General features: G+C 32.4%; 1 protein-coding gene across 1 annotated transcript in view; it reads left to right on the top strand.

The window, feature by feature from the left end:
* The window catches only part of LOC149782541 (syntaxin-16-like), a 28615-nt gene extending 12538 nt beyond the window's left edge, over positions 1–16077 (top strand). The window contains exons 5-8 of the mRNA XM_089933972.1: positions 1253–1415; positions 2059–2168; positions 8431–8574; positions 10572–16077. Of these exons, the coding sequence (XP_089790098.1) occupies positions 1253–1415; positions 2059–2168; positions 8431–8574; positions 10572–10754 (600 nt within the window). The 3' untranslated portion in view covers positions 10755–16077. The remainder of the gene's footprint in view (positions 1–1252; positions 1416–2058; positions 2169–8430; positions 8575–10571) is intronic.
* Positions 16078–16508: the final 431 nt, after the last annotated feature.

Raw genomic sequence — 16508 nt, 5'->3', positions numbered from 1 at the left:
GCATAGGGGCATGACTATGGTGTGGATCACTACTTGTGGCAGTGGGGCATTGCTATGATGTCACACTGGCTGTACATTTGGGCAAAGTTTCATTACAATATCTGGTTCAAACGTTATACTCCAGACAAAGATACAAGTCACAGAATTACATTTTCCTTTAAAATGACCTTGACCTTGGGCGTGGTCATGGTACAAGACTCACCATCTATAGAGCATATATAATAGTTTCATTAAAATATCTTAAGGATTTTAAAATTTACACTTGGAACAAGGATATAAGACACAGAATTACGTTTTCCTATGCTGTAACCTTGATCTTGAGGCAGGGTTACCACTGTGTAAACAATTTAGGTAGCGTGTTTTCAAAATAAATCACTATTTCCCACGTAAGTGATGATCTTTTCAAGACTCAGCTATTTTCATGCTACACAAGGTTAGTGGTTACCTATGTTAGGACAAATAGGAATGAATATGACATTGTGAATACTAAATTAAGAAAAGATTAATCAGGGACAGGTAATTCACAAAATATTGGTACTGAACCTATTCAGTTTGGCATATGGTAAAATGTTTACGTAATCAATCAAATGACTATAAGTTTCCAACATCGCTGTTCACTGTACCCTTGTTCCTTTCAACCGTATTTCAGATTTAAGATAAAACTTTGAAAGCCTTTGACACAATGATGCATGCTGAATTCAGTAGTCTTTATGCTTTTTACATTTCTGTTTTCTTGCTGTTTATTTGCTCCGCTAACATCATGGATGATTCAGTGAAGTAAACTAAATATTTTGTTGTTATAATTATTCTGAAAATTCCTGTATTTTACATACATTTTTGGTAGAAATTGATTCCATACAAAAATAAATGATTCTGAGATATTACTCATGAATTTTGATAAAGTAGCAAGGAAGAAAAAGGAAAAATATTAATTTGTTATAGCTTAATGTATGGTTTACTTTGTTACTTTTCATTGACATAAATTTAAAATGTAGATATTCAGTTATAATTTGCCAGTTTTAGATTTAGGCAGTGATGATGTCATTTATTTTTATGACTTAATTCTTAGACCATTGTATCACGATAAACTTGCTAGTTAGAAGATATCCACTGTATGGTATATTTTATATGGCATATGATTTTTTCATTAAAGATGAATTACTATTCCTGAAAAGAACAATAAAAGTTGACAATGAAAGTGAGGCTGGATTTCAGGGGTGATAAATATGAAACTGATAACCATCTTTTGCAGATGTTTTCCAGATGTCAAAGACAGGTTCAGGACATCAGCAACAGAAGCAAACAGGGTGCAGAAGTAGAACGAAAATTATCATCCAATATTGTGAGCTCTCTTGTCAGATCCCTTCAGGAGATGTCTATAAACTTCAAGAAAAGCCAATCAACATATTTACGCAGTGAGTCAGTGATAGACATCTACAGATGCATAAAGATGCATATATACACTGGATAAAGTCAGGGGAATCTTGATTTGATCCCATCTTTCCATATGTCTCTCCCTGTGTTTGTTAGTCCCAAGAAGCTTGTTACTATATTGCCCCCTCCCCTCCAATGGTTCCCCTAGGGTGAAAGATTGAGAGTCAAATATCCCATTGGTGATTTGGCTTGTGAATTTTATTTTACAACAATCTTGCTAGCAGTGACTAAATAAAATAACTTTTTTGTAAAGGTATACATATGATCTGTATAGACTTTTATGCAATAGCACAATTTTTAAAATTGTTTACATATTTTTAATCTTTTGGATGAAAACCTTATTTGTACAATTTTAAAAAATCCCAGTGTTTTTTAGTTGGACAAAATTCAGATTTGGTGTGCATGTTGGTATGCATTTGTATATGACTTGATAAAAAAATTTCATGTCATGATAGCACTTTTATTTTCAGACTTTTTAACTGAACCATTTTGGTTATCATTGGGTGTATACATGTTTTACAAATACAGATAGTTTGATATTTTGTCTTTTTGGTCTGCAATGTGACATATTTACAAACACCTGTCTATTGACTTTTTCATTTTAATTCTCTGCTTCTGTTTAAGAAATTCAATCCAGAGAAGAGCGATCAAGAGAATTTTTTGATACAAATATTGGTCCTGAGACATCACTACTCTCTGATGGTACATATTCAGATGGAGCTGGATATGAAAAGGTAATGAAAAATGTTAACTTTCCTTTACATTGGATTTAGAACAAATTTTCAAAACATGAAAAGTACTCTTGATTGCATTGTTGTTTGCACAGGGTGGTCTGTGACATTTGAGGAAACAAAGATATTAGGATAAAACCAGTGACTTTCATGGACAATATCTCTTCCTTGCAGATGTCAGAAGCAAGTATTGGTTTTAAGTCTGTGTATATATTAAAGACAAATTCAGTTTATACGGCAAGTTTTAGTCGAATACTGCAGGCTGAGAATCTATTGTTGCACGTATTGGTTTGTTTGGATTTTTGTCTCCAAATACCTGTTGCATAGTTTGCATTATCTAATAATGTTCCTCTTATGTTGTAATTATATCAAGAGAGACAACTCAGGTTTGATAAATGTTTAGAGCTTGTAGTAGTTATCTCTCCTGGATATTGTGTAATAGTTTTTACAGTATTAGAAAATCAGGGATCACACCAGGCTTCGCCCATGGCACAAATTGCATTTCTTTTTCCTTATAGGTAGCAAAATATACCATCTGGCAATTTTTTTGGTGACATTTTTTTTTGCTTTTAAAATTTATATATACAGTCTTGGGTTTTGCTTGGAGAATTTCAAAGGTACTATGACAGGAAGCCCCAAACTTGGATATAAAATGTACTGGAATCTGTTGTTACATAAACAAATCTTTTGTTCATATTTTCAAACCATCCTAACAGTGCATTGTCATATCATAATCAGCTTATGCTGATGTCTGGCCTTTTTACTGTTTGCTGTAATATAACCCAAAATAGCCATGTTACCTGACTAGCTCTAAAGGCGGGAACAGGAATGACTACAATCGACCAGACAATAGCAGGTTAGAAAAAAATAGAGTATCAAAAAAGTTTTGCTGAAACTTAAGAAAACTGATTACCTTTGAAGCACCGATCATTCTGTACATATACTAAGCATAAGAAAACAAATTCTATCTCAGTTAATGTTCTACAGTTAATTGATATTGCTGCAGCAATAAGAAATGGACATTTTTATAGTCATTCAAAGAAGGCCTTTAGTGGCATCTTCAATAACTCTTGCACCTTCATCAAAGCAAACCAACGACCTTTGATAAGTCAGTAACAAACTTAAATAAAAGCATTTAAGACTGATCAATTGTTTCATTTTTCATAGTGACTGGAACATATTTATTGTGCCATGATAGTTTCATGTTTGCAAGAAGGAAGAGTTAATGCTTATGATTGCTACCAGTGGCAATGATGGCCTAAAGCCCAAATTAAATTTCCAATAATTTGAAACAATAGATATCTGGTTGTCAAGTTAACTGAAGGTGGGACATCTCACAAGAATGTTTGTTAAACCTGTTAATTTGTACATGTTTTCATATCCCAATGAATAGCCTCATTGCCCTGGTAGCCTCAGCAAGATTGTAGTATCTCTGCCTGATCAAAATCTAGGCCAATTTAAGTACATGTACATGTAGCATATAAATAACTATACAGCCATGTGCTACATGCTACTAGGATAATGAATATCAGAGTGAATTGTTTGGTGAAAAGTGTTTGTTGACAATGGGATATAGATCAAACAAGTAATACCATTCTTTTTTTAATATTTACTTATTGTGTTTTCTAACAGGATTTTTTTAATAGATGAATTTTCTAACCTATGATCGAATTCATGGATTTTTTATATGCATGTACGTTATTTAAAACATTGTGGAGCATACTTCACAAATGTAAGTTGTTAATATACAAGTGTATTTTAAACAAGTTTTGTCTTCATTTAATCAAAATTTCCATTGCTTTTTTTCTCTCTCTCTCTCTCTCTCTTTCTCTCTCTGTGGTTAAATCCTTGTCACTGACAACAGGTCACCTCTGAAAAATTTCACTTATATGTGAATTTTCAATTTATTTATAGCCCCCCCCTTCCCCGTTATCTAAACATCCAGCTATGTCGACAATATTACCATGGTGCTGGGGATGTTGGGATACATGGATAAAACTGTATCATGAAAATGGTGACAGTTTTTGAAAATTGATGGGGAAAAAATTGAGGGTGGCGATTGTTTTTGTGACAACTTTTTTCAAGCTGGCGGGAATCCTGGAAAATGCTTTTAAAAGGAAATTACAGTAATGTCTCAAATAATGTTTAAGGTGGTAAATGCCAGTGGCATATAAGGAAGAAATTTATAATGATATAATAAAGGTGATTTATAGCAGTATCTCTGGAGTTGTAATCTTCAATCAGACCATCACTTCATCCGAAACATCAGAAGTATAAATATTTTAATTGATTTGGAAAGTATAGAACATGACACAGAATGGCAAAAATCAAATGTTCTATCTATCAACAGTTGTTCTCATTGTATCCTAATCTGACTTGGGCAAGGTTTTATTTTTATTTCAAGCTAAACTGCAGGTAAGGAGGTCATCATGGCTTATGCCATATTCATGATATTTGATTAATGGCCAAAGTTTATGATTTTTGTTTGCTAAATGATCCCCAAATTTCTTTTCTCTAGATAGCAGGGTCCATAGAGGACCTTAAAAACCTTGAAAAGCCTTGAAAAATGAATTGTTCCCTCAAGGCCTTGAAAACACTTGAAACTTCAAAATGTTGTCTGGGTACTTTGAAAAGCCTTGATTTTCATGAAACCAAAAGGAATTAATAAATAGTTTTCGTTTTACAGAATTAAATAAAAAGAAAGGGGGGAAAAAAACAACAACAGCAACACAAAAAAATCTCTCGGTAAGCTTGTGCCAGAATGGAAATTTTCCCATAACTGGCCACTGTACAATTGTACATTTTGAACTTATGATTGTAACTGGTTAAAATTGGAATCAATTGTTTTGACATGGCTGGCTGCTGATTCCAACTTTGGTGGCTAGGTGAAGAAAAATTTAAAGTTTGGATTATGAAATCTTTCTCAGAGACCTTTGCAAAATGCAAATTATGCCAGAAGGATATTGATTTGCATGCAATGGGAGAGTGCTCCATGGTCACAAGCAGCTGGAAAAAAAACCCAAGCTGTTGTAATGGCATTTAATAAAGGCAAAACAAGAAGCCTTCATCATGAAATCATTTTTGATAAAAGAGTGTATGTCTGTGAACACAGATGTTCAAGTTTTAAATTAGAAACTGTACATAGTCTTAATTTGGGATTGAGTGGAAATAGGACAGACAATAATTGTAATGAACATGATAAATCTAAAAATATAGCTAAGCTGAGAGAAATATTAATGTATCTAATATGAAATAGTTTAAAATATCCATACACTGTTTTTAAATAAGCGATAATATAAAAATCAAATATCTGTACTTTTTTTTGTTTATGTGGATAAGTGAAGAAGAAAGGAAGGTACTGAAAAAGACATTGAGACAATGACAGCTGCTGCTGATGAGTATGCATTGAGAGCAAAGATCCCTATGAAAATTTCCTTTATCACAACATCAAAATAATATGAGGAAAAGTGAAAAGGACAAAATTGCTAAACTTGGAGCTCTTGAAAATCAGTTTGATGACATGCTACAAGAACTGAAAAATTCACTCTAAAATATCTTGGACTTTGTAAATAGTGTAGTGTAGACACAGTAAAATGAACTTTGTTCAGTGACTACATTATTCTAATGCCCAGATGTAGGATATTTAATATTAATGGGAAAGATATAAATGATCATACTATTGACTGCATGTTTTATTTTGTTTTTACAAAAAAATTTTGCAAGAAATGTTCCTCGTATGGAGTAATAGTAAGTATTAACTTGTGTTCACATACAGTTTCATTTATGTATCCTTTAAAATTAATGTAATAATTCACCTTGAAAAACATGATTTTGAACCTTGTAAAACCTTGCAATGTTTGAAAGAAATATGCTACTAATCCTGAGATAGACTCTTCAGCAATTTCAAGACATTCAAGAATATTGACTACATAGTGTTGATTGCATTATAAATTTGACTTGTACATATTTATCTGCTGGTTCGTTTGAACCTTAGGTTTTGTGTTTTTAAAGGATATCATTAAATATTTTCATAAATGTTCTGTATTTTACTGTGTCCTTCACACCCAGTAGTTTGCCGGTAGATTTAGCTATACTGACTATCTCAGGTTGAAATGTTGGGATAGATATTTGGAGGACTCTGTGGCATTCCTAATCCTCCATAACATCAAAATGCTTGGAAATACAGTGGTTTTGGAAACTTATTAATAGTCAAAAATTTTGCATTGAAAGCAAAGAAAGTACAGGAGTTGGAGCATATGCTTTATACCTATGGCTAATTTTCTTCGGTAAGAACGCTTGGTAGAGAGGGTTGTGGGCAGGGTTATGGGTGCTATAAACTGCAGAGATCCATGTTTATTTCACAGTAGGAGATGAATTAAAATGTAACATCTATGATAATATTACTTTGTAAGTAGATACTCCATATTGTAGGATCCAGGAATGGCACTTTGAATATGTCTGGTTTATATAACTTTCTACATTAACGCGCGTGCACACACACACACACACACACACACACATCATAATAACTTTTGAATAACTAATGGATTTGAAACAAACTTCATACCCGCCAACCAAGACTTTTGGTATAATCAGTTCACTATTTTGTATTACACTCATCTCTATATGACTTATGCTTCATTGACACATTAAAAAAAAGAAAATTATGGAATAGAAAGTTGTGTCATTTTTATTATCATCTCTTTAATTCCACACAACATAAATATTTGAAACTACTATGGAACAGAAAGCTGCTGCTTAAAAATAGCATAAGACCATGCTTGGCCATCATAAACCTACATGTACTTTCTTACAGTCATTATTTTCTATTTATGGCAGCTATATATGATAAATTTCCAAGAAAATAGATGGATTTCTTGAATTTGAAAACTTCTGATGCAGGTTCATGATATTAATGAAAAGATCTGGTTACTGGACCAGTCTGTACTTTACAAAATTGGTGCAAGATGTTAGACAAAACAGGCTTTGAATGTGAATCACAGATGTTAAATGACTGACACATGTTTGAGCAAAGCGATCATTTCAAACTTTAAAACAAGGACAACTCAATAGTGCTTTAGATCTTTTTTGTAAAAAGGTGATATAATACAGTACTCAGATGCTCATTGCAGAATTTGTGGAGTTGATTTGATCACTGTGAAAATATGAAGTATTGACTAGTCAAAGTATGTTTGTATATAAATAATTTGTCAGTATGATTTGTGTTTGTATTCTGGTTATAATCCACATGAATTCAGTCCAAATGTGACAATAATTGTAACCAGCTGCAGATCCAGGTTAGTAGCAAAAATAAATGTACTTTTTTCTAAGTTTATTGCAATTACAGCATTAGTATATTATATTACACTTTTTATGCTCAGATTATGTTTGCCACTTAGATTATATGCAAAAAAACTCGAGGTGATGGAGGTATACAAACTTAATAAAATACTTTGTTTTGTACAATTTTATGTTGGAATTGGCTGGAGTTAATGCTCATGCTTGCTTCCTCTTGCACATCAAATTAAGCACTTTATCATAGATGCATACATTTGAGAAAGGACAGGTTCTGTAGAGTTTGCTTATGACAGATCATAGGTTAACAGCACTGAACATGGCATTGAAAAATTACATTAATTTTATGTTTGTGTTTAGTTTGTTATGTTTTTTCCCTCCTTAAACCAGATATGCTTTATGCATTAGTAAAGGCAGAAGCATATTGATTTATGGGCTACTAGAGTCAAGGTCACATCAGCAGCTCCCTGTTAATTCTCGTCAAAGACAAGCTACTTGAGTTGACGTTGCAATTCTGTTTGGTTTCAGCTTAGTAAGTTACTGACTGGTTTCCTGGATCCATTTTTCATGAAACTTCACAGGTATTCTACTTTACACGAGGGCAAAGGCAGCTCCCCATTGATTTTATAGCCCAGAGTTCAGGATCTTAGGAACTTAAATTGTCAAATAGAGTTCTATATGATAAGTCTATTTTCTTCAAGATTCCCATGACCAATCTTTATCAACTTCATAGCTCCATTACATTTGAGAAAGGGAAGCTCATGTTGAGTCTGCAGTTAATAGATCAGAGGTCAAAGGCATTGAATGTGAAATTGCACAATCATGTTAATTTTATGTTTGTAATAGCTACACTTGGATGAGGGAGAGGGTTCGGCCATTCTTCTGATTAATATTTTACTTCATTGATTTTATATTACTTATGTTTGTCTCTAGTGATCATCCTTAGAGCATGTGTCTTTTCTGGTTACAGGGTTTCACCACAGTACAGTTACAGATGGTAGAAGACAGTGCATTAGCTGTACAGCAAAGAGAGAATGAAATCAACAAAATTGTGCGATCCATACAAGATCTGAATGAAATTTTTAAAGATCTCTCCCAGATGGTGGTTGATCAGGTTATTGCTCTTTATTTTGGTCTACTTTATATATTTTTATTATAATTCTGTTTATATATCTCTATATCTGCTATAAATTGAAAGAAATCAAAAGCTGATTGTTTTGGGGGTTCTGGATGGAAAGTAGATATTTATGTTTGATGGAATCCATTAACGTTCATCTTTGATGGAACCCATTAACATTCATCTTTATTTGACCCTGATTTTGGGGAGACATGTATTGCTTTCAGCTAGCCAGGAATAGATTTATTTGTGCTGCACTGAATTTGATTAAATAATAATAATAAAGAAAATCTTAGTGACTGTAAAGTGCACACAGAAAATGACATTTTTGCAATCAACTTTTACGATTGGCTTGTGTGATAGATATCACTTAAATTTAACAGTAGCAGTGCACCAAAAAGTGAATGGTACCTTCAATTCTTTTTTGGGACATCTGTCATATACAGAGTATGCTGACTGTCAGACATGTAAAAAATAAATTAACATCACTCCAGTGGCCTTAGTGGTTAGAGTGTCTGCCTCGTATGTGGGAGGTCACAAGTTTGAACCCTGGCTGAGTCATACCAAAGACTTATAAAATTGGCACTAGCAGCTGCCTTGCTTGGCACTCAGCATAAAGAGGTTGGTTTTAGGACTGGTTGGCCTGGTGTCAGGATAATGTGACTGGGTGGGACATCATGCTTCATGTCTGCAGCATTATACCCCAGTGCTAGACATCACTGTAAACTGCCACACTGCAGACACCATAACAATATGACTGGAAGACTATGATAAAAATAAACAACACACACACACACACACACACACACACACACACACACAAGCATTGCTACCATTTTGATTTAATATATTAGACAAGACTGCCATGTTGATCTAGGAATAGAGATTAAACCCACTGTGTATGTGATAAGAGGAAACTAGTGATGGCAGGAGCCACAATGGCTTAATGGTTAGGGTGCCAGATTTGTGACTGAAAATGTGCAGGTTTGAATCCTAATTTGGAGAAAAATACAGAAAATAAATTGTATTGCTTACATATACCCTAGTAACATGCCTCACTTTGCTCAATACAGATATGGTGTGGATATTTTTTGTACTTTCATGTGTCCTTTATACTGTGACCAAAACCACTGTCAAATTTAAAGCTGTTGTTTTTATGAGACAAAAATATAACTGATTCTAATAAAAAATGAAGGCACAATTTTCATTGAAAATCAAGCTAGCATTTGAGTGAATAAAGTCAAATATAATTGTGGCTCAAGTACAGTGTACACCCTAAACTATTTTTTGTAATAAGTTCTGGTTGACATCTGGACCAGAAAAAGCACTGTTTTAAAAGTGAATCAAAATTTGAGTGAACAAATCATGTAAATGTTATTAAAGTACACTGTAAAGCACAAACTGTTTGGGTACTAAGTACTGGTTGAAATTAGGACGTTGAGAAAACATTACTTTCAAAGAAATTGAATGAAAAAATGTTGTCAGCAGTCACAGAATATTTTGGAGGGCACATTCATTATAATACATAAATTATTTTGAGAGAAAAATACCCAGATTTTCTTTCTTTGGTTAAAATAATTGTTAGATGTCAGATTAGTAAAATATGTGGTCTTTTGGAGCAAGTGAGATTTGAGTGATAGTAATTTTTAATGCCACTAGCCATATGTCTCCATAAATATTTATTTTTTTAGCTCAGTGTAGAATTCTGATGTATGAATAAGTGTGCTGCCATTTCAGGACCTTGAAAGAGGAAGAGATGTTTTTTTGTGTACTTATAATAGATGTACATGTACAACATTGATCCATAACATTTGTTGTCTTTGGGAAAGACCCATTTCCTGTAGTAATCAAATTAATCAGAACAAAAAAGGTTCTTCCTAGTCATTATTGCCTCTCAGTAGAATTGCTCTCTAATGCCTGTTTATTTCTGATACACCAACACAGGACAAATTTCTTATGGAACAAATTTTTAAAAATAATTTTTGTTTTATCAGGGTTCCATTTTGGACCGAATAGACTACAATGTAGAGCATGCCTCCGTACAGGTGGAGCAAGGACTGAAACAGCTACAAAAAGCTGAAAAATATCAGAAGAAAAGTAGGAAAATGTATGTTATTATTATTTTAGCAGTATTAGTGATTTTATTGATAATAATACTTATAGCTATAAAAAGATAGTATATAATTATTTGTGGTATATTCAACATATATTCATGAGTAATGTGATAAAACAGGTTTTCTGGTCATCCCAGCTGGTGTTTTATTTTTTCAGTTGTGTTAATCAGGTTAATAAATAAGACTTATTGTTTACCTCTTTCAGGTATGAGTAATACCATGATTTTTCTAGTTTTTACAGTATATGTGTACTCTCCACAAAGTACATGTAACAATTAAAAGGCTTCCCTATCTCCTTAAAAAGACAAAAGTCAACCACCATCAATACAGAACCTTTTCCATGACTGCTAATTTTATTAGGATTAAAGTGCATGTGAAGAAGCAAATACATCTGTTTCCATGGGTGAGTTTGTCAGCAATTGAGATAATTTTTGTAAATGGAATATATTACCAAAGAAAAATAATCAGTGTCGTTTGAAAGCTCATTTGCAGTAAAGGGCTTGTTATTTTGTCCTCCTTTTGTATTTAGTGCAGTATAAAACAACTAATTTTCTAATTCTAAATTATCTTTCTACCCTCTCTGATAGACATTTTATAAAATCATTTCAGCCATGGCAATTTATTTGACAGTAAAATTTAAAGTCTCATTACATATAAAAGTCAAACTTAAGTCCTTCTGGAATGGATCTTCCTAATTTGTTCACACAACATGATTAAAGGTAAAAGTCACTGGCACCTATAATTGCATAATTTTCTTGTTTAAATATTTATGGCAAATTGTCTTTACTGGTGGATGGTGGTAGTCATCATATATCAACTCTCATGTTTTTCATAGCTGATGGATGGAATTGTTTCAGGCACATCACTTGAAGGTACATATGTATATCAGTGACAGAATCAGAATCATATAATACTTCCTAATTTAATGACTGTTATATCCGTTTTCTTTTATATCAAAGCATCAACAAGTGATATATTTATTACAGAGATTTTTCCATTTGTGTAACTTCGTTTTTGACTTTGAAAACATTTAGTTCATTAATCTTCCAATGTTGGTTTTGTAATAATTTTAATTATTTCAACATATTTACCATATTATTTCAACATGCATGTGACAAAATGTCGCATTTAGAGTCTGAGTATTTTTTTAATATAAAAAGGAACTTACAGCAGTGTTAACTCCCTTTACTAGATATAAAGGACTGGATGAAATGTTGTTGCTTATAGTTTATTGCAGTCTTCACAGCAGAGTTGATAAAATAATTTTAGTTCCAGTTAGAATGATCTCCCCTGGAGAAGGCTCACTGCCATCATTAGCCTGATAAATTGTTTTCATAATTAGGCTTAAAAAAAGGAACAATTAGAATATCATGGTATTTTTCATACAACTAAAGTACAGTCAGTATAAGTCTTTTTTCTAGAAAGATAGGCTTCTTGAATTAATGGAAAGGACAACTCATATAACAACAGTAATTTTAGTTAGAAAACAGTATTGTTATATGAAAGTTATATTGCTAGTCTTGTAGTATTGAAGGTTTTTAATGAGATATTTCTGATAACTCTGAGATATTTTGTATAATTTATATTTATTTCCACATAATGCTAACTTGAAATGATTAATTTTTTGTGCAACTCTCTGGTTTTGGTCTATGTGGGTGTAGTATAGAAATGCATTTGTTTATTAAGAATATGTAGTCAACTGCAGACAGTACAAACTTAGATCTACTGAGATATAATGTGCTGGTATACCAGGGTGATTGCTGCTGCTTAAAACTATAAATAGAATAAGAAATAGACTCTTATCTCCCAGTACATTATACAACAACATTGTTGAGTCTATGCTGTTTGTAGTCATTTATGTTTTTAAATATAATATTAATAGAAGAGCAAAGAACAAAAGTCATATGTTGCATCCTTTCTAGCTATTGATTTGAATTCTGTTATAATGATTGCAGAAAAGTTTGATTGCTGGTAATCCTATTTTATTTATATTCATTTCTACTATCAAGTGACCAATAAACAGACAAGCTGAAATTAAAATATATTTCTCATAAGATTAATGTACATTGACTTTTTTTCTTTTTCTCACGAAGCCAAATTTCTTGGTGATATATGTCATTTTATTTTTATTTATGGTTGTAATAATCTTGTATTTGAAAGAGAAAAAAAGCAGTCCACTGTCATTGTCTAAATAGTTTATATTAATCATCAGTTAACAATGAGTGTTTCATAGATTTTAAAGTGGTTTAGCCCTATGAATTGGTATTAAACTAAAAAAAAAATGAAAAATATAATTATTGAATGTTAAGTTAGAAATCAACATTTTGGTTAAAAAAAAGAATTACGATAACTTTTGGGGGTATTTCTGATGGATTAGTGATGATAGATTTTAAATGGAATTGAAGAATTTATGTAGAACTCATATTCCTGCACTGGGGATGCTTTAACTTTGGCTTGTTATTGTCAGTATTGCTTGTCATGTTTTTATTTTATTTGACAGATGCTATTTACAGTTGTAGAGGTTCACTAGTAACATTTATTATGTTCACAAGCATAAAGGTCACATTGACTTATGATGTAATGCACTTGATGACATGAAACATGTTGTCTTTTTATTTTCCAATAAATGTTTTTGACAACTGTAAATCAATGAAAACAAAGAATGGTCTTGAAGAAAATGACTTGGAAAATCATAAAAGGAGCAAATATTTTGTTAAGTACCTTATAATTATAAGAAAATAAAGTAGTAATCTTTTCATAACAAGGACCTTGGTAAGAGTCTTGACTCAACCAATGTGTGTATGTGAGCAATTTGGCCAGTAACATTCTGGGTGTTAATGATTTTTCCTGGGTTCTTCCTTGACCAAATATACTAGTCACCATATATCATGTGCTGAAAAATGGCATTAAAAGTGTATACGAGTTATAACCAATCATATACATCCTTATTCCTGTTTAATAATATGAATATTCAGCCTGCTCCCACCCACCCTTGAGTTTGAATATAGTACTTCTTCCATGACAATACCAGAGATCCAACCTAATAAATCAGTAAAAAAAAATATGTCTTGGGCTTATTATCACACAAAGATATAATTTTTGCAAAAATATTTACCAAACATTGTTTGGAGCCCTGAGTGGTCTAAGGCACTTGCCATTACAAAGTACTTAAACATCTAACCTCTGTCCACATTAGTTCAAGTAGTGGCTCGACCAAATTGGGCATGTTAGAGAGCTTGCAAGTAGCTTCTGTGGGTTGGTGATTCTTCCCAGGTTCTTCATCACCAGATATATGGGCCACCACATATAGCCAATTATGTGCTGAATAATCGTGTTAAACCCATAAAACCCAAACCAAAATTTTGTAAAACTGAGGGTGTATTGTCATCAGACATGGACTTGTCAATGGATAAATACTGTAAATACATGCTTATAAATCGGGTCCAACTGCAAACTACATAGACTCTGATCTACCATTGTATAATGCACCAGCAGTCACGGGGTTTGTACTTCTGATTACTTCTAACAGACTACATAGACCCAGATCTACCATTGCATAATGTACCAGCAGTCATGGGGTGTGTATTTTTTGTTATACCGATTACTTCTAACAGACTAAATAGACCTAGATCTAACATTGCATAATGCACCAGCAATCCAGGGGTTTGTGTTTTTTTGTTCTACTGATTACTTCTAACAGACTACATAGACCCAGATCTACCATTGCATAATGCACCAGCAATCCAGGGGCTTGTATTTTTTGTTCTATTGATTACTTCTAACATACTACTTCGACCCAGATCTGCTGCACACTTTGTGACAGTGGATTTGGGTTTATGCAGTTTGCGATTGGACTCAACTTGTGAATACATATTATACAGTAAATGATATGCAAATTGAATATTTTTTTAACAATAATTTTTTCAATACATGGCTTTCAGTGATATTAAGTAATGAAAAATTTAATAAATGAGTGTACAAGTGTCTGTATTATGACCAGTGTATAAAGTACACGATGAACAGAGAGACATATTAAATGTTCTAATGACGATTACATTATGGGTTCCCAAGATCAAGGAACTTGTGAGTTATTATATTAAATGATGCGTAGTACTATATTTATTATACATCTTGTGATGAACAGTATGATTTGCATCTGAAGAAAATAGTTTACATTGATGATTATGTAGTAAGTATAAATGAATATAAACATCACAGTGGAGGACATTTAAAAGTGTACAGCTGAGTTCACAGGTTGATGTTTTACTATCAGTACATACGTGAAATAAATAGGCCCCCACCCACATATAAAAGTAGTTCCTGACAGAACATAATTCTTGACAGCCATCGTATGATTGTTCACTCACAACTCATATTTTGTCCTATTTCAACAAGTGAAATTACTGAATATTGACTATTCCCTCAAAACACTGTCAATTGACTTGTAGAGAAAACCCTCAAAACAGTGTCTATGAGAGGCATAGAGTATACCACATTATGGTGAGATGACTTTATAATGAATGACACAATACATGTAATTTTTCTAACACTTACTGAAACATGCCACATGACCAAACTCACCCTTAAACCAGAACCTTAAAAATGAACCTTCTTGTGTATTTACTTGCATTAGTGTATTCTGTTAACTTCCAATGCAGTTGTGGCAAACTTTTAAGATTACCACACAAACCATATTCTTGATAATCTTTGTGTTGAAATATTATTATTAAATAAGTTTGTATGTAAATTTGTGTCTTACTAAAATGTTTCCTTAAACAAGTACTTCATATGTATACATTCCTGTATAGGGTTATATCTTTGCTTTCTTCATTTCAGTGTTATACATCAAGTGAAAATTGCTGAATGCAAACTTTACTTGTAAGCAGATTTCATATTAGCATTTACGATATGAGGATATGAAATTTATTAAACAAGTTATGTTGTGTGCCAAGAGTGTCTTGCATTCGAAAAGGCTTATTTTATTCAGTGTATGTCATCTGTTTCAGATCTTGTCTACACGTGTTCAAGTTTTGTCACATAACTGTAAATCATTTGCTCTGATTATGCTGGTAATTGTTATTTTGTATAATAAAATGTAATTAACAATGCATTGAGTATTAAGATGCTTCAGATATTAACATTGATTAATAAAAGTGAATATAAGAGAGACACTGTCCAGCGAGTTGAAAGGCATCAATTCTGAATATAACCAAAGCTTTTGGTTATTGTTGGAGTGGACAATCTGGCTATTTTTTTGTGCTCTTGAAACAAAAATTTGCATTTTTTTATGTGCAATAATCATTCAAAACAATGTACTGTGGTGTTCTGTTTGTTGCGGGATCTGATCACTTACTGTGATGTTATAAAACTATGTTGTAGTGTGTGTGTGTATATATATATATATATATATATATATATATATATATATATATATATATATATATATATATAATTTGTATAGACAAAATCATCCTCTTCTTGATCTTTTGAATAAATCAAATGTAATATGTACTAGTGTTATCATTTTTTTATGTATAAATTGGAACACAAATCTAAATGGCTGCTTTCATTATGGAGACTTAATAAACATAATCTATAGCTGTTGAGAATTGTTTAAGGCTGTATCAAGATTTAAAGGAGACCAGAAATCAATAGACATATAGAATAATAATAAAAGCACCAAAGAAAACCTTATTCTGAAATGTCATCTGTGACCATAATGCCAGTATTTAAATATTGGCATATCTTCTAGGAGCTGAATTTCAGTGAACCTGTATGCACAATTTATTCGCCTGTTTGGTTACTTTCATGATGTGA

This window comes from Sinohyriopsis cumingii, chromosome 15, assembly GCF_028554795.1.
Source record: "Sinohyriopsis cumingii isolate HCF-2022 chromosome 15, ASM2855479v2, whole genome shotgun sequence".
In the NCBI taxonomy this organism is placed as follows: Eukaryota; Metazoa; Mollusca; class Bivalvia; order Unionida; family Unionidae; genus Sinohyriopsis; species Sinohyriopsis cumingii.
This window is presented reverse-complemented; position numbering and strand designations above follow the sequence as displayed.